Source organism: Branchiostoma floridae, chromosome 7 (genome assembly GCF_000003815.2).
Source record: "Branchiostoma floridae strain S238N-H82 chromosome 7, Bfl_VNyyK, whole genome shotgun sequence".
Lineage (NCBI taxonomy): Eukaryota > Metazoa > Chordata > Leptocardii > Amphioxiformes > Branchiostomatidae > Branchiostoma > Branchiostoma floridae.
Genome location: NC_049985.1, coordinates 1,272,016 through 1,290,681, shown reverse-complemented (window position 1 = coordinate 1,290,681; position 18,666 = coordinate 1,272,016). Strand labels below are relative to the sequence as shown.

At 40.9% G+C, this 18,666-nt stretch overlaps 1 protein-coding gene across 1 annotated transcript in view; it reads right to left on the bottom strand.

Annotated features, from left to right (window-relative positions):
- Positions 1–18,666, bottom strand: part of LOC118419245 (protein dachsous-like) — a 44,455-nt gene that overhangs the window by 23,259 nt on the left and 2,530 nt on the right. The window contains exons 2-4 of the mRNA XM_035825592.1: positions 15,534–15,773; positions 4,314–5,330; positions 3,424–3,583 (exon numbers count right to left, since the gene is read on the bottom strand). Of these exons, the coding sequence (XP_035681485.1) occupies positions 3,424–3,583; positions 4,314–5,330; positions 15,534–15,773 (1,417 nt within the window). The remainder of the gene's footprint in view (positions 1–3,423; positions 3,584–4,313; positions 5,331–15,533; positions 15,774–18,666) is intronic.

Below are 18,666 nucleotides of genomic sequence, written 5' to 3'. Positions count from 1 at the left end.
TAAGAAGCTGTAAAAGACAATCTTTGCTGGTGGTCTTCCACCTCTCCCAGGTACTGGCCACTGTGGAGGGGAAAAAGGGGTTTTCAATATTCAAACATTTGCAACCAAAAATTGTAAAAAAAGATACATTATATTGTTTAAGAGGCTGTAAAAGAAGAACTGTCCGTCCCATTGGGCTGCTGTTCCTGTATCTTTCCCAGTTGCAGACCACTGCGAATGGCAAAACAAGTGTTTGTTTTTTAACATTTACTACAGGCCATACCATCTTCATCTGTATTCTGAATGCTTGTGTCCATGGGAAAAACTATCTAGGCAACCAGCAAAATATGGTCACAATACCACAGTGGTCCTTATGTAGCAGTAGTTGGCTTCTTTACAGCAAACTAGGGCTGGGTATCGGTACAGCATACCGGTACAAAACCGTTTTTTTTCTTATTGGACCAGTCCAGAAAAACCGGACCTGAAAAAATTAGGTGGACCGGATGTTGGACCTATTAGAAAATTAACAGATTATTTGATTAGGCATTCACACGTTTTGGTGCTTGCAGATGGAAGAAAATAACGAGTGAAGTGAGAGAAGAGTTTATAGTAATTACTACCAAGTCACAGGTGCAGTCAGCGTTGTTGGATTTTAAAACGCCAGTGTAAGTCTAATACTCCACCAAACAGATTTCTTTGTAGTGAAATGGACCATTGGTATGAGTCATACTGAATCAGGTCCAGGTTCAGGTCCGGACCTGGACCTGATCCTTTGGACCTGAACGGGACCTGGACCTGAATTTTCTGTACCGGTACCCACCCCTAGTCACAATACCACAGTGGTCCTTATGTAGCAGTAGTTGGCTTCTTTACAGCAAACATATTGACAATGTCACTTTTCAGTAATACAGTCAAACCCTGTACTACTAGTGACTACTTCTTGTACCCAATTATTTTTCTCATTGACAAGCATTAGGAATTCTACCCTGTCAACTTTGACCATTTTTAATGGTCCCTTCAGTAGTCATTTAGACAGGTTTGGCTGTACTGAGTTGAATAGGTCTGGGAAACATTCCAGATCTCGCTGATTTGATTAAAAGAGAACAACCTACAAATGTATCTGATGGAATCTATCCATGTTTGATGAACTAACGAGAAAAGACCTTCTTTTTAAGTATCCGAATTATGCACTTTGCAGAATATTTGCATTTGGCTTACTTGCTCTACGAGGGCCATCAATAAAATTTCTTTGACACATTGGCGAAAACATATCAGCCACGAACCAATAATACATAGCTTATGTGCCAAAAAGTATCCATAGAAGTTATGAATACAAGATGCACGACCGTTGAGTCAACCACAGCGGAACAAAGTTCAACAGCCCAACATGCCAAGCAGAGGCACAATTTGTCCTGAACGCTAAAACAATACTTCAACACAATCACACATCAAGTCTCAATTAGAGGGGACACACATGGAGATAAAGCCTAGACAAACAGCTCAATAAGGATGCCTTAGGTATGGAGAGTTATTAAAACCCATTAGGGGTGGATTCTGATAAGGGGAACAGTCGAGTCCTCTGTGTCCATATCAACGAAAATTGATCAATATCGTTTGTGTGTCTCAATCTGTTACCAGTTATAGTGCGGGTATTGTAGATAACGTTGTGACACCTGCCTTAAAACATCTCTGCCAAAGCTACCTGCATAGTGAATGTCACGGGAATTTTGTCGTTCCTATGTTCCATCATGCATGGAAGATTTTGATAAAAATGTTCCTGCGGTTCCATCTAGCAAGCTGCTAGGAGGCCCAAACACACATTACTTCTTCCTTATATCACAAACTATCCGTCACAAAAAAAAAGACCATAGCATGTCCATGTTAAAATATACAAATGACAACTTAAGGGACTTTGGCACAGGTGGCTGCTAGGGAAATGATTGTTAATGCTTGGAGCAATGGTAAAAATTATCGTAGTCAAGAGTACATAAAAAGTGGCTTTATTACACAATATCCTCTGTGGATTACAATTTCAAGGCAGAAATGCCAACAAAAATGTCTAATTGGTTGTTTGTTTTCATCATGCACGTTTCCTAATATTGCAGGCCATTTTCAAAGAGATCCCAGTGACTTCTCGATCTGTCACTGACATATTCGGCAAACAGTGCACACACGGATGTTTTCAATAAAACCACGTTTCTGTGGCCAAACAGCCGAATGTCTGGCCCAAACATAGCTTTCCCGTAGTTCCCTTATCTGGGTACACGGCCAGGCCCTAACATAGCAGACAACAATGAAATAAGTCTGGTGACTTTTAAACCCTTTGACCAAACATGTCAATGGTTGACACTGCCAACGAAATGCTACGCAAACATTGCCTGTTTAATGAGTGATTCAAGGTGTCAAAGTCTTTCTATAGAAAGTGGATTGATGTAATTCTTGATTCAAGCCACATTATATTTATTTCAACATACCATTCTTTTATTCTACTACCTGAAAATCATGAATGTCGAGATAAGTATGAATGTGAACTCTTCAAAACGTCAGTATTCAATCCATTCTAATTCAAAATGCAAAAGACTTTTATAGACAGCAAATGCCCAACATTTGTGTTCCTAGCTTTAAACTTATAAATGATCATTGAAATTGTGAGTGCAGAGATTATTTTTTACTTCCAGTTTTGTAAAATCACTTGCAAAGACATTTGACATAGAACCATTTCCAGAACCAAATTTTAAAGATTTTAGAGTAAAGCAAAATTGAGACAGGCACTTTGTGGCAAAATGGTTTTCCAGAGTAGCAAGACATTCTTTAAATTGCAACATGAAACTTTAATTGATACACGTCACTGTTTGTGTGATGTGTGGTCTGGTGCTACTTTTAGATCAATAATAGGTGCGCTGATAAAATGACCTGCATATTTGACACTGAACGTGACAACATTTTATCTAACTTTCGGCAGGAAACTTTTCATAGCTCAAACATGTTCCGCAAGCGTTTATCTTCCACACACGACGCCGATCGTGTCAATAAATATTGATTTTCATATGATACAGATAAAAGGTTATAAGACCAGAGTAAGAATGATTTTCCCTTTAAAAGGCACCGCGTTGCGTGTCATGATTAAATTGTCAATGGCAATTTGCAAAAATCTTTACTTGGACAGTAACAGTTTCAAAACTCCAGAAGAAGTCTCTGAACTATGAGGGAATAAAATGTATGGTCACCGTGTTAATAATCAGAGATCCAATGCAACAATTTGGAAGGATTTTTCTATCACATGTTTTTAATTCTGAACAAGCTACATGTATGGTCACGATTTTTAGATGGTAGATAAGCTCTTGCACTTAGGAAAAAGTGACATAAGTTTGGGCCCTCTAGAAGCTTTCTTTGGCATTAAGTTGCAGAGTTTGAAACAAAATAAATCATGTTTTGCGTCCCTACCTGTGACTGAAGTAAGGCGCGTTGTCGTTCATGTCTTCCACCACGATGTGCAGCGTAGCCGTGGCGGTGCGGGGAGGCGTGCCCCGGTCCCTGACCTTCAGCACAAGGTCATACCTGGCCGTGGTCTCGCGGTCAAGAGGCCTCTTGGTCTTGATCACACCTACAAGACATCAGAACAAGACTTTCAATACACACAATGCCATGCATTTTCGCTTTTGTGTATAATATGATGGGCTTTGCAACAAAAACTAACACATTTAGACAGTGTTACAGTTTTTTTACTTGGTAGAAATATGCAACGATTTCTTGAAGATCATTCTTTTGCAGATGAGCCTCCAAGAGCATAAGGAGCATTTTCTAGTCTAAGAATCTCTCAAAAACTTTTCACTCCTCACTCACTCACTCACTCACTCACTCACTCACTCACTCACTCACTCACTCACTCACTCACTCACTCACTCACTCACTCACTCCTTCGACCTTGTTTGCCTAACTTGTGTCAGCTTTTTCCAATGCCAAAATTGAGGGGATCCCCTTAAAAAATGTGTTTAAATATGAACAACTCACCCCTTTGGTGTCCTGTGGTTATGCCTTTCTCACTCATCTACTCACTCACTCACTCACTCCTTCGACCTTGTTTGTCTAACTTGTGTCAGCTTTTTCCAATGCCAAAATTGAGGGGATCCCCTTAAAAATGTGACTAAATATGAACAACTCACCCCTTTGGTATCCTGTGGTTATGCCTTTCTCACTCATCTACTCACTCACTCACTCACTCACTCACTCACTCCTTCGAGCTTGCTTGTCTAACTTGTATAAGCATTTTCCAACACCAAAATGTGTGGGGGTAATGCTACCCTTAAAAATGTGGCTAAACAAGTACAACTCACCCCTTTGGTGTCCTGTGGTTATGATGAAGCTTGAATTGTTTGGGATGATGGAGAAGTCCAGGTCCCCGTTATTCCCTATATCCGCATCCACAGCGAACACCGTACCAACCGTTGTGCCTGTCGGAAGATTCTCAACCAATGAAAAGTGGTACGACTCCTGCGTGAACCTGGGGTCATTGTCGTTGTCGTCGGTGACCGTCACACGGACGTTCGCCGTGGCGTTACGCGGGGGCGAGCCGTTGTCCCTGGCAACAACCTGGAGGAAGTACGAGTCACGAAGCTCGCGATCCAGACGATGTTTCACGTAGAGCCAACCGTCCGGGAACATGCCGAAGTTGGGCGAATCCGCGCTGTTGGAGAGATAGTACGTGATGAATTCGTTCAGTCCGCTATCGCGGTCGAGCGCGGTGACTTGCAGAAAACGATAGTTCACGCTGGCGGACTCCGGAACCTGGACGTCGTAGAACGTCGGACTAAACATCGGGCCATTGTCGTTCTCGTCCTGAATGATGACCAATAGGGTCAGGTTCGAAAACCGCTGAGGTGTGCCCTGGTCGTGGGCCATGATCTTTAACTCGTAACGCAACGGGTTGTCATCGTCCGCATCCACACTCCGCAAGATCTTCACCTCCCCGGAGATGGAATTCACGCTGAACAAGTTGTCCTGGTTGTTGAGGAGCGAGTAGCGTACAAGCCCGTTGCTACCGGCATCTTGATCCTGAGCGCTCGCTACGAAGATGATCGTACCGGGGGAAACGTTTTCGGTGATGGCGACGCTCTCCGTAGCCACGGTGAACTCGGGACGGTTGTCGTTGATGTCGAGGATGGTGATGTTGACCTGCGCGCGACCGTAGACGGGTGGGTTTCCGCTGGAGGCCTGGATGTTGAGCAGAAGGCTGCTGACTGTCTCATGGTCCAGGTTGAGCTGTGTGTAGATCCGCCCGGTCGTCGGGTCGATGGCAAAGTATCCCTGCCGGTCGCCGGAGTGGATGGAGTATGTGATGGGGTCAGTTTTACCTGGAAAGGCACAGGGTAAAAGTTGGTTAGAAATCACACGACGGTTGACGGGAAATGTGTCATGTACTTCTGTGGCTCACATTGCTGTTTCTGTTTGACAAGAAGTTGGGAAGTTGTCTTCAGAGGAACAGGAAGAATAAAAAGGATTAGATTTAGAAAACACAATATCATGATTGTGCTTATCACTATCAGTATCATTCTATATATCTGTGGATCTCCTCCTAAACAAGGTCAAAAGTTGAAATACTCTGTGCTTGTCAGTCAACCATATTTTGTTGCATAGTCATAAGGACCATATGGTCACCTATCTAGTAATAATCTACTGTGACCATTTTTGTCCAGTCGCTTGACTGTTCACATACAAGGGTTTGACTGTATGTTACTGAATCTAATACCATATTCACACATACTGAAACAATACCCCCATTCACCACACAATCAATACTATACAAAATGCACTAATCCCGAATCCCAGCCTGATCCCTACAGTTAATCTTGAGCCTAATCTAGTGGCAGGAAAGGGCAACCTCTGAAACTATAACTCACAACTGTGCCCCTTAAGGCCATACCAATCTAATTTGTTGGTTCTCGGATTTAAAAAAGAATAAGTATAAAAGATATGCTATACTTGAAAAAAACATAATGAAAACAAAGCCAGAGGACCAGGTTTATGGCTTGGTGTCTCAGTTTTATGGAGTGAATTCGGTCATATTCAAGTTCTCCTCCTTTCCCTATGCCTTTTATGATGTCTGCTTGCTATTATTTAAAAAAAGCAGAGAACCAAAAAAATCAATCGGTGTGCCCCTCAACAGCTGCTATCCCTGGTAAACCATAAACATTTCACCTCTGATAATAAATCCCGGCTTCCAGCTTGCCACTTCAAATCCCTCACATACACCCAGTCACCATTAGGGACGGATTTTCCCAAATCGGAGAAATGCTCTGCCAAAAATCCAGGTCTCACACAACCATTTAACGTGATCCCCAACAAGTGATAGTAATACCACTGCGCCCTGCGATAAATTGCTGTAAGTCTGTGCCTCGGGCGAGGATAGCCCGCCTCAGAATCCCCGCCATCAGCCAAACTGACGGGAAACGTGTTCAAAATGTTGACCCCTTGACTTCACTGATACCACGAGGGTTTGGGCATTAGGTGGAATGAAATTTGGAGCGCTTAGAGGATTACAGTGCAAAGGTCATGGGTCCAGCTTTGATTTCAGATGGAGTACATAAAAATGAGATAACACTGAAACAATTTATTTCCTAGGACATATTAAAACTCAAGGTGAAAGTATATACATTGTACAGCAAGTGAAGATCAAAAACAGTACTGGGAAGAAAACTTCTAATACTATATTCACTCCATAAACAAATGCAACTGATTACACCTGCTAATACCTGGTCTTCAGGCTTTGTTTTGATGTTATTTTTGCAGTGAAGCATATTCTATGATACAGACACAGTGGATACCAACCTACTGCCCCTTCGGCCTACCTAAGATATTCTTTGAAAATCCTTAAGCCAACAAACTGGTGTATCACTTTGTATCAATACTGTGCAAAACAGAGGCATTTGAATCCTGGTCACTGGTATCCACTGGTCGGCTAGGGGGGGGGGGGGGGGGGGGGGGGTTAAAAAGGTTACCTGGCCCAATCTGTTAAGTAAGGGACTAGGTAGGTACGTAATCTGCTGAATATATTCTTCTTTGGCTCTTTGCATCTGCTAAATATAATATTTTAAGTACAAGCCCGTCTTCTTAGCTGGCATTTCGAGTTATCCATGTACAGAGAGCTCTGTCATTGAAACCAACCCTTGCTTGAGCTGTCATGAACTGGGCAAGCGGGCTACACTTCTGGCCCTGGAGAGATACCAGCGAGCCCACCATGGTATGGTCACCATTTGTTGAATGTGTTTGAAGGCTGGAAGCTGGGGGAGTGAGGGAGTGAGAGGGGATATGGTTGATATGTGCTGTTGGTTTAGAACTACGTCTCCCCCTGTGAGCCTTCATCAGGTTTCCCCTACCACCATAAATCTGTGGTTCCAGGATTTTTTTTTTTCAAAAATGTTTTTAAAATCCTTATTGTCAAAAGAAAAAGAAACAGGTTGTTACATGGCAGTCACTATACAATCATCTAGAATATACAAAGTGAGAGCTTGCTACCTTAAGCTTTCCCTTGCCTGTGTTTTACAGCGTTGTAAGGCCACACCAATTTAATTTCTTGGTTCACGGATTCGCTCGCTCCAATTTTTTGGAAAAAAAAATAAAAATAAAAATTACCACTCAGCAAATTTTCACCATTAATGAAACCATTCACCAACTTTCCGGGGTAGCAAATTGGCCTTTATATTATAATCTCCTTAAAGTGTGGGTACAGGTGCTGTTAATGTACAATAATAGTGTTTTTTTACTTTTTTCAAGCTGAAAACTTTTTTTCGTTATGTTTTGGATTAGTCGTTACCTTTACCCCAACCATTTTACAATTTTTATTTTTATTTTTATTTCGCCCTTTCGCTCCATATTTTTTATGAAAAAATCCGTGAACCAAGAAATTAAATTGGTGTGGCCTAAAATAGAAGCAGGTTGTACATGTACATGGCAACCACTATACAAGCATCTACAATATATAGACTTGGTATGGTCACCATTTGCTGAATGTGTTTGAAGGCTGGAAGCTGGGGGAGTGAGTGAGTGAGAGGGGATATGGTTGATATGTGGTGTTGGTTTAGAACTACGTCTCCCGCTGTGAGCCTTCGTCAAGTTTCCCCTACCTCTATAAATCTGTGGTTCTAGTATTTAAATAAAACTATTTTAAAAATCTTTATTGTAAAAGAAAAAGGAAACAGGTTGTTACATGGCAGATACTATAAAATCATCTAGAGTATACAAAGTGAGAGATTGCCCTTGTCTTTGTTTCACAGCGTTGTAAAATAGAATCTGGTTGGTTCATGTACATGGCAATCACTATACAAGCGTCTACAATATATAGATTGAGAACTTGGTATGGTCACCATTTGCTGAATGTGTTTGAAGGCTGGAAGCTGGGGGAGTGAATGAGTGAGAGGGGATATGGTTGATATGTGGTGTTGGTTTAGAACTATGTCTCCTGCTGTGAGCCTTCGTCAGGTTTCCCCTACCACCATAAATCTGTGGTTCAAGTATGCTGCGAACTGAGAACATCAAAGGCAAACACATTCTCAACCACTTCCTCACTGCAACCAAGATAGCTACTGAGGACTGTTCCATTCTTCAAGTGAAGGGAGGGGTAGACCAGGCTTTTTTTCAAGGACCAACTCAAAATAATACTATCCTGAACGGCAAACAATAATCAACACATACTTAATGATCAATAATAGACAATCAAAACATTAGGAGATATTGGTTGCAGTGAACTTTTGACTGTTCCATTTCATAAATTCAAGGGGAGAAAACAAGATGACTTTTGTACAAAAGAAAAACATAATCCTGAACCTCAAACAATAATAAATACATCAGAAATTGATAGGTTATCAATATATTGGAAGATGCTGGTTGCAACAAACTTCAGACTGTCCCATTTTACAAGTTCAAGGGGGGGCAAACAAGATGGGAGATTTCTGCAAGTAAAAATGGGCCAAGATTTTCCTTACTATAATACTACCCTTCCTGATTTTCAAATAGAACAGTCCACCCTTATGCCCCTATTGTGAAACACTCCAGCCTCCCCAGTAGTTATAAATCACACAGTGTGTACATGCAGCAGCACAAGTTTGTGTAGGAAGCTACTCCAGAGAAGTGAGGAGAGAAGCAGGGGCCACATTCTGAACTGAAAACAAATACAGGGCAAGAGTGCAGCGAACCCTGAAGCATCTCCATTTGTAACATCTACTGCAACAGACAACTCTAGCACAAACGTTTTCCAGCTTTGGGTTTAACTTTCTGTTCTGACGTGTATACACTGTTACAGAACTGATGTGATCTTTGCATGCAAGAACCACGCAGTGGTCCAAAATTTTCCACAACTACAACAGTACAAGTAACACCTTGCTATCTCATGAGATGTTTGGCTTTACAAGTCATCCTTTAAATTTCATCTGCCAAAGACTAACAGCTGTACTGAGTGTAGCACAATATTTGGCCACAAGATTACCTGGACGGTATATACCACAACTCGGACCAAAGCTAGGACTGTATTTAGCTAGCCTGAATTCCAGTCTTGTTAGCTATGTTATACTAGTCCCCTTCCAATTAATACTTACAGCTACAAAATGTAATGTTGGAAGCAAATATAAGCTAATTCAAGCTAGTGTCTCACCTGTCAATAGACATTCACCTGTCTCCCAAATACACCTGTCACTGATGCTTACTGACCTCCTCCACTCCTTATATTATAAATACACTGGGGTAGTACACTGGGGAAGAAGACTTAAAGACACTAATACCTTCTTCCCATTTGCAAGAACTCTTGACAGGTTTAAGCCACAGACCAGCCTTTGAATGTTTGATGTGGTGTACTAAAATAGAGATTGTTACACAAACCATTTTATTCCTTGATTAGTGGTGCTGTGTGTGGCATAACTGGTAGTGTGTTGGGCTTGGAATCTAGAAGTCCTGGGTTCAATACTCGCCATAGCCTTGACATTGTGCCCTTGGGAAAGACACTTAACACAACTTTCCCGGACGGTGGAGTCACGCCCACCAAGCCTCTTCAGCTAATCTGTCCATAGTGTGCCAAAACACACGGATTTGGTGTGCCAATGTTCACATGTACATGTCAACATTTGCCACTAAGAACTGTGAATTTTTTTTCATTCCTTGAGTTTGTCAAATATTGAATGGCAGTTACAAAAATAAAGCCAAAGTTGTAGAAGTGTAACATACATGTATGTACACAACGATTAGCAAAAAAGATCTGCCTATGGAATTCCTTTCCCCCAGGTAGCAGGTGAGTATTTCGTACCCTGTAATGCCCCGTGTTGCCCCCACAAAACCTATTCACTTCTAATTCATTGCCAGCTTAATGGGTACACTGACCCTAGTATTTAGTTCTTTGGCATTGACGTCACTGCTGTAATTCTTCCTGTGTACCGGTGGACCCTGTATACAGTCTTCTGTGTGTAGTTCTGAGTTCAGGATCGAGCTTTTTGTTAACACTAAAACTAGACAGTCTGTAATGGCTGTGTAACAATGGTGGATACTAATAATAACTCTCCCATTAAAAAGCAATCTTTGTAATTGTAGCATTGAATGAGAAACCAGATCCAGCAAATCCAGGTTTAGAAAATTATCCCTCCACTTGTGGTTCACAATACAGTGACTACATCATGCACTACATGTAAGTTATTGCACTATTTTCACTCTGCTACTAGCTACAAATAACGTTTGTAGTTACCTTTCTGACTACTATGTCCCTATTTGAAATGCTACACCTGTATTGCTAAACTGTTGGCTACATGGCTAGCTTTTCATGCTACATTTACCATATCTTTTCCTGCTACATTCACGGAGGCTCTCTCCTCTATCCATGTAACTCTACATGGTTACATTTGTGTCCCTAGGATGTCTTTCCCTACTACACTTGTACTGCTACATATACCTAGGCTCTATCCTCTCAGTTCATGTAACTCAACAAGGTTTCATTTGTGTTCCTAGGATGTCTTTCCCTGCTACACTTGTGCTGCTACTCTCACGGCTACATACCTGTCCCTGCTACATTTGTTCTGCTACCAAGGCTACACCATTTTTGCTACACGTGCCCACGTTGCTATTTCCTGCACCTCCTGCGATGATGTAACCAAGATTACATTTCTTTCCAACCTTCACTTTCAAGCCATATTCCTTACCCAGCAGTTTGTTGTGGGCTCTTCCCTATAAACAAGAAGACAAAAGAGCGTTTTCTTTCCCCGGCTGTCAACCTAAACCAACTTCCTCTGCCGGATGGTTGTAGAGTGCTGGCTCGACATGATTCATATTCTGGCAATAAAAACTTTCTTTCTCTGCCAGCGTAGTGTGACGGTGCGTCTTCCACCTGTGCAAAGGGTTTGCGGGGGATTTCCATACTCCACTTTGTCAGGTAAACATCTCGATCTGCGTTGAACCAACTTCTTATTGTCCAGGGAAGATCCCGGCACATAAGCAATCCACACGTCTCTAAACACCGGCATTGTTGGACATGTCGGACCGAGAAACTTACAGGTAGTTTTAGACAAAAGAAGGAGACGTTAAGCCAATGTAGGGTGTCAGTCTTCTGAGTATCACTGTATTGGAGTTTAGTAGGTTCTTATCCATAGAGATTTTGATATAGACACCTTATCTATGTCGGACTATAAAAACAAGATGCAAACTTAATTGGTTATCTGTACTCTACATATTGACATGACAACATGTAGGGGGTCAGTCTATTACTAATACTACTATAAAGTCTAGTGCCTTCTTTTTCATATAATATTCAAATAGATCTTGTTGCTATGTTTATTTGTTTGGACCTTAGTTGGAATGTTAAAACAAAATCCAAACTTAACTGTTAATCTGTACCACACATATTGACATGACAGGTCACCTATATACTGGTACTTTATAAATCTTTCACCGCATGCCAAGAACGTATTGCACCTGTTACAAGAAGAACCAATATATTGTGCTAAGACGAGAAAAAGATGATCAACTATTTAAGTGTTTTCAAATGTGTAGACTCTGGTAATGCCATGGTACATACATACTGACTGGATCAATATGTACCAAACGATCGTATAGGGATTTCATTCAATTCAGATTAGGCCTTAAAGCATTATTTTAGCTATTTTACAAGGGCCAAAGAATTATTGAGAACAGAAGGGGTAAGCTAGTGTGCTTAGTTAAATACCTGGTGCTATAGCCAAGCTGCACTACACTACTGAGCTAAAAGAAAGTGTTTTAGTCTGACGTCGACCAGAAATAAAGAACAACCTCCAAGATGTAGAATTTTATTTCTTCCTGCCAGTGACATTTTATGTAACAGTCCACAGGAGATAAAACAGCCCTGGCCTAACAATGGACGATAGAAATCCAACAATCCACAACTTTTTATGGCCGGTAATTTCCGGGAGGAGAGAAGAATGGTAGCGAGGGATGATTGGTAAAACCGGAATGTCCCGAGCGCACGCACACGAGCAATTAGCAGCTGGTAAAGAGTTTCATCTTTTGTGGTGGATCTCATAGATAATCCCTACTGAGTACTCTATCGTGAGAAGACCAGTGTCTCTTTTACCTTCATACTGACTCATAGTCATATACAAGGGCCATGAATGTAGGTAGGGAAGTTCTAGGGCTGCAAGGCTTGCGAATTACGAACATGCAAGCTGCAACTTGCAGTAAAACATTTGGGATTAACAAAAAGGAATGTAACCAACTTGTAATCGGGCAAGCTATATACATTCTTGGGACCGGTGAGGTGAGGTGAGGAGGTACTGTATTATGAACCGGAAATGAAAAAGTGTTTTGAGTCTTGGACTCTGTTATTGGAGATTTTAGTCATGTCAATGTTTTGTAAAACAATTTTGCCGAGTGTAATATAACACAACAATATATTTAGCTTCTTTGTGTGGTTTTCTTTGCAGACATTTTGCCACAGCCAATGACAAGTTTATGACAGCCAAGGCCAGAAGGCTATGTTGATATCACATAACAACCCCTTCCAAGAACCCTGGGAGAGGTTACCCATAAATTTGCAGGAAATCCCAAAATATGCACCACCACCTTCCCCTCAAGGTCTCGCTAAGGTTTTCAGATATAAAGAAAAGAAGAAACAGAGCCAGCGTAGAAAATTAGTACCTTTCCTACACATGTAAAGTTTCAGGCAATACAATCATATTCATTGACAGGTTGTCCTCCTAGCCAATGTTTTGATAATGTCATCTTCCCAAGGTTTCACTTTCAAAAAAGAATTGAAAGCAAATAAATGAATCCCTTTGGCTGAACTTCTGAAGGTTTACATAACTGTACTTAAAAAAAAAAAAATTCATCCAACCCTCTATTTCATGATTTCCTGCTATCAAAATTTTACCTGGCGTGAACCAAAGTACCGGTAATTTATATTGGTGTGGTGTGAAGGTTTATATTGACAGGCCCACCTTAACCATGACCTCAGTAAGGAGGCATGTCCTCTCTTCCCTTTATAAGGGAAGGATAAGCACTTAAATCAGGAAGAAACACTACTTAGGGAAACTATCCACTACTACTTGGACAGGTGTCGCTTCCGTTGGGTCACAATGCAGGCAGTTTTTAGCTGAGACATAAACTCATCTCTGTGTAACAAAAGAGTTGGTGATGCCGTTCAAAAACGATTCTTTTGTTTAGTTATGGAGAAGAAAGGATAGGTGGGCATGACAGTGGTGGAAAAATAAAAACATGTAGAAAAACACACTAACTTTTGTTCCTAAACTTTATACAAGAAAGACAAAATTCACAACAGCAAGTAATCAGCATTAAAGTGTGCAATCTATGGCTTATCAGAAAAGGGTGTAAATAAGAACATAATTTGCCAGTTCAAACTCTAGGAGACAATTGATGGAAAAATGCAAAAAAAAAGGTTGATTTTGCCTCTGGTAAAAACTAAAAAGTTGACCACTTGGGACAGATAAAATACGGTGTACAAAGTCATGTGTGTCAAGTGGTCAAAGGATTCTTGGAGCTTGTGTCAATGGGAAAAATCATCTAAAAGACCACCAAAAAGGGGTTGCATTGGCCAGGTGGTCACTTGTTCAAGTTTAACCGTGCGTAAAGTGGGTGGGAAAAAGTTTAGGGGATCCCTTCAAGGCCAAAGCTGTTTAAGTCATCTAATTCAGGAAACAGCCCAATTCTGCTGACAACAGTGAGTGGTTATTTTAAAGCACAAAGAAGGATTTACTGAAACGCACTTCAAAGAGAGGTAAGACAGGGGGCAAGGATGGGCGATTGCCTCAAGGACGAAGCTTCCAACATCATTTAATCAAGGAAACTATTTAATAGCCTGAGCACCATCCTCCGTAGTGACTGCTTGCGAATACTTTCACTTGGTAACCATGCAAGTGAAAGTACTGAGCCAGCGGTCACTACGGAGGATAGTACCCAGGCTAACTGTTTAATACTTCAGAAACATTTTTGACACTTAACACCTGGCCTTTGACCTTCGAGAAAGGAGACCTTCCATAGACCATTTGGGTATCGGATTTCAAATAGGGAAAGTGCCCTTTGATAGCTTCAAGGACAAAACTACCCACATCATTTAATTAAGGAAACTGTTTAATACTTCAGAAACAATTTTGACACTTAACATCTGGCCTTTGACCTTCGATAAAGGAGACCTTCCAGAGATTGTTTTGGGTATCGAATTTCAAATAGGGAAAGTGTCCTTTGTTGACCTCAAGGACAAAATTACTAACATCATTTAATTAAGGAAACTGTTTAATTTCCGGAGACTTTGGAAACAACGTACCGGTAAGTGCATTTTTGACACTTACCACATGGCCTTTGACCTTCTACAAAGAACACCTTCCATATCCTGACTTGGGTATCGAATTTCAAATAAGAAAGTGCTATTTGATTGAGGATACTGTTTAATTTCCAGTCACTTCAGCAGCATTTGAAGCAATCAACATTAAGTTTCACTTCCAAAGTATCCTTTGAAAGGGATTATAAAGGATAGGCAATGGCAAACTATTACCACTTCTGCTAATATTCTCCACCATACCTTAATACTACGGATTGTAGAATTTGGCAAGGAAAGCCAGTCCACTCTCCTAACTGCTCCTGACCAAATGCCCAAACTTTACTAGCAAAGTTGTTCTACCCTCTTCTTCTTCCCATATCATCACAATTTTCTGCTCAAGTACTCCACACATGCCCTTCCTCTGGGGGTCAGAGCTTCCAAATCTTCCTTGGTTCTACCTACCGACTGTGTACTAAGCCTGGTAGAGACAAGTTAACTGAGTGGACAAGTGCATTCAACTGTAATCCTGAACTTCACAGAATACTGTAAATACATTTAAGTTCGCGGGGATTTAATTTCGCGGTAGCAGGAAAAATGACTTTTCGCGGTGGATTTAAGTTCGCAGTAACGTAGACTGCAGTTTAATACCATAATAGAAAAATGTTTGCGGTAGTTTTAAGTTCGCGGTGAAGTGGTCGCCGCGAAAACCGCAAACATTAATCCACCGCGAACATTTCTGCATTTACAGTAACTAGATGAGACGAGAGTGACGTTATCTCACCTGGGTCGCTGTGGGAGGCCATCACCGTGCCGACCGTGTGCTGGCGGGCGGCATCCTCTGGTACGCTGAAGCTGTAGCGCGCCTGGCTGAACACAGGCGGCATCTCTCCCGTCCCGATCACGCTCACCGCCACGTTCGCGTTGACCTGCGACACCAGACCGCCTCCATCCGTTGCCGAGACGACCAGGTTGTGGACCGACTGTACTCCGGAGTTCAGGGGACCGGCGACCGTGATCAGTCCTGTTGGGAACAAGAAAAGTTTTTTTGAGTTTCAGTTTTATCTACAAATATTCATGCCTGGTTTAGAAAGTCCTTTTCCAGATATAAAAGACACCACACAGAAAGCTCTAAATATTAAGTTGCTCCTGTACATGCATAAAGGAAGATGTTGTCATGGAAGATCATAATGGTTTTCTAATGCTCTCAATCATTGTCTATATCTCAAGTTGTAGCTGAAATTTCCAAGCAGATGTTGAGGTACAAGATCATAACATTTTCTGACTGCCGGAATTCCTTGACAGCCACTGAAACTATGGACCTGAGTAAAACGCAGAAGGAACAAGATAACATTCTGCCATCTAATGGACTACCAAAAAAGTGGTAATAATGTACTTTTAAGCAGATGTGGTCAGCTTCACATTCAATCATGTACAAGAAAACTCTTAGAAGTGAAGGAAGACTTCAACAAAGTGACCCACAAAGGAAAAACAGACTGAACCGTTGACATAACATGATCTTATCTAAAGCCTTTTGCAGGTAATTGAGTTTCAGAAATCTCTTTGAAACAACTACGCACAAAAACAATGTATCCCATAATTGCTTCAGAAAACCAACTAACTTTTCCTTGAGGCATGACAGAGGTAGTAGTGAGAAGATAGCTGGTATTTTCCCAGAGGTATCAGAGTATCTGTATCTGTATCTGTATCTGTATCTATATAGCCGGTATAACCGCCCTTCGGCATAACACACCAGCTTCGCAGGCACGCGGCGCAGCAGCAGCTGGTTATACTACACCAAACGACTCGTTACACCTAACTGGTAAGTAGGTTTGAAGCTTTGATTTTAGTAAAAGGGAAACACAAATATAGCACATCGAATGATTTCAACACTGCCCAGTAAGTACATGTATTATCGTCTGTCTTCAAGTGACAAACATCTTTAAATAAAAGTCTAGATTCATTCTACCAATGCTTCAAGGCAAGCACATTGTCTATCTTTACATACAAAGCATACACTGCTTATTAAAGTTCTCTGTTGAACCAATGGTTCAAAGGATGACATTGTTAGCATTTCGTGTGTAAGTCCTATTAACATTCTTCTTGTACTCAACAACTTGAAGTTACAATTGCCTTTCAAAGCATGGCTGCTAATTTAGTTCTTAGACTGAACTTACGGCGCATTTGTACGAACGACTTTACAACACGAGTACAGCCTCGCGTCTTGACTTGTTGCGTTCTTATCTTAATCCCTATTCCTTTGAAGCCATTACACCCGGAGCCCAAGCATCTTATAATTGCGGAAAACATGCCCGAAGTTGTCACAGAAGTCACGCCACCTTTTCAAGAGATTTACAGCATAACATTTTCCCAACCTATTACGGAAGAACACCTAAAAAGATCTTTGCAGTGACAATGTGCAAGTAATTGTCGCAGTCTTGCAACTGTTTGCAGGCAATCCTTGTGATCTCCAACTAAACAGCTTATCTTCCCCTGGGAATAGAGATACAAGGCTCTAAAACAGTACTTGTTCCTGTATACCTGTATCATCTGCACTAGTCAGGTTTTACCTGCAAGATTGACCGATTTTCTTTCCCTTTTTATGCATAAAAAAAAAACAATGTTTCTTCATGAAGATACAGGGACCCAAAACAGTACTTGTTCCTGTATACCTACACTGGTACATTAACATTCAATATCACCTGAAGTTTTACCTGCAAGACTGACTCATTGTCTTTACTTTTTATGCATAAAAAAACCAATTGTTTATTCATGTGGTACAAATCCTTTATCCTTTATTGAAGAATACTACTTCAATTTGAGTATTAATAACGCAAGGCTCTAGTGTCACCGAATCTTGTGCCAGTTCAGCAGGTGCAAGTAGACACAAAAAAATACCTGCACAGCTCCAATTTTACCTGCACTAACTACTAACCTGCATATGCATGTGATACGCCAAAAATACTAGTTACTCAAGCAACTGGATGTGATTTTGGAAACGGTCAGCTGTTTCAGGTAGCACCCATTACCTTTTGTCAGTGACACAATCACTCATTTATTATTTGGCATATCTTATCACCTGGATGTCTAACCTTCATTGACATATATGCAGGTGGTATTTCCAGCCCAGATCTGTCTATGATTTGAACCGATTGACTCTATCATTCCTACATCAGTTACAGGGCTTGCTCCCTTTTAATTGTGATTGCAGAGCCACTTGTATTGTTTTCTTTAATACAATCCATCACCCTTAATTTCTCGTCAACATCAATAATTGCAGAATGAATACAAAGTCCTCACAAACTGCAGGAGGCGAAAAATTGTCAGAGTCTTTGTTACGAAGACAAATGTGACTGAACGAATGAGATGTAGTGACAGGTCGGATTATTGCAAAAGTACAATCATCGTTATTCCAACTGTTATCGATAATTGCAAAATGAATACAAAGTCCTTCTGAACCGCAGGAGGTAAGAAACGGTCTTTTATTAAGGAGACAAATGTGATTGAATGAGAATAGTACACTTAGTACTAACAGGTAGGATTATTAGAAAAGAACAGTCATCGTTATTTCAACCGTTATCGATAATTGCAAAGTGAATACAAAGTCCTCATGAACAGCAGGGGGTAAGAAACTGTCTTTTATTAAAAAGACAAATGTGATTGATAAGAATAGCACTAACAGGTAGGATTATCAGAGAAGTACAGTCATCGTTATTTCAACTGTGAATGTTATCGATAATTACAAAACGAATACAAAGTCCTCTTGAACAGCAGGAGGTAAGAAACTGTCTTTTATTAGGAGACAAATGTGATTGAATGGAAATAGTACAAACAGGTTGGGATATTAGAAAAGTACAGTCATCGGTATTTCCACTGTTATCGATTAATGCAAAAAGATTACAAAGTCCCTTCTGAAC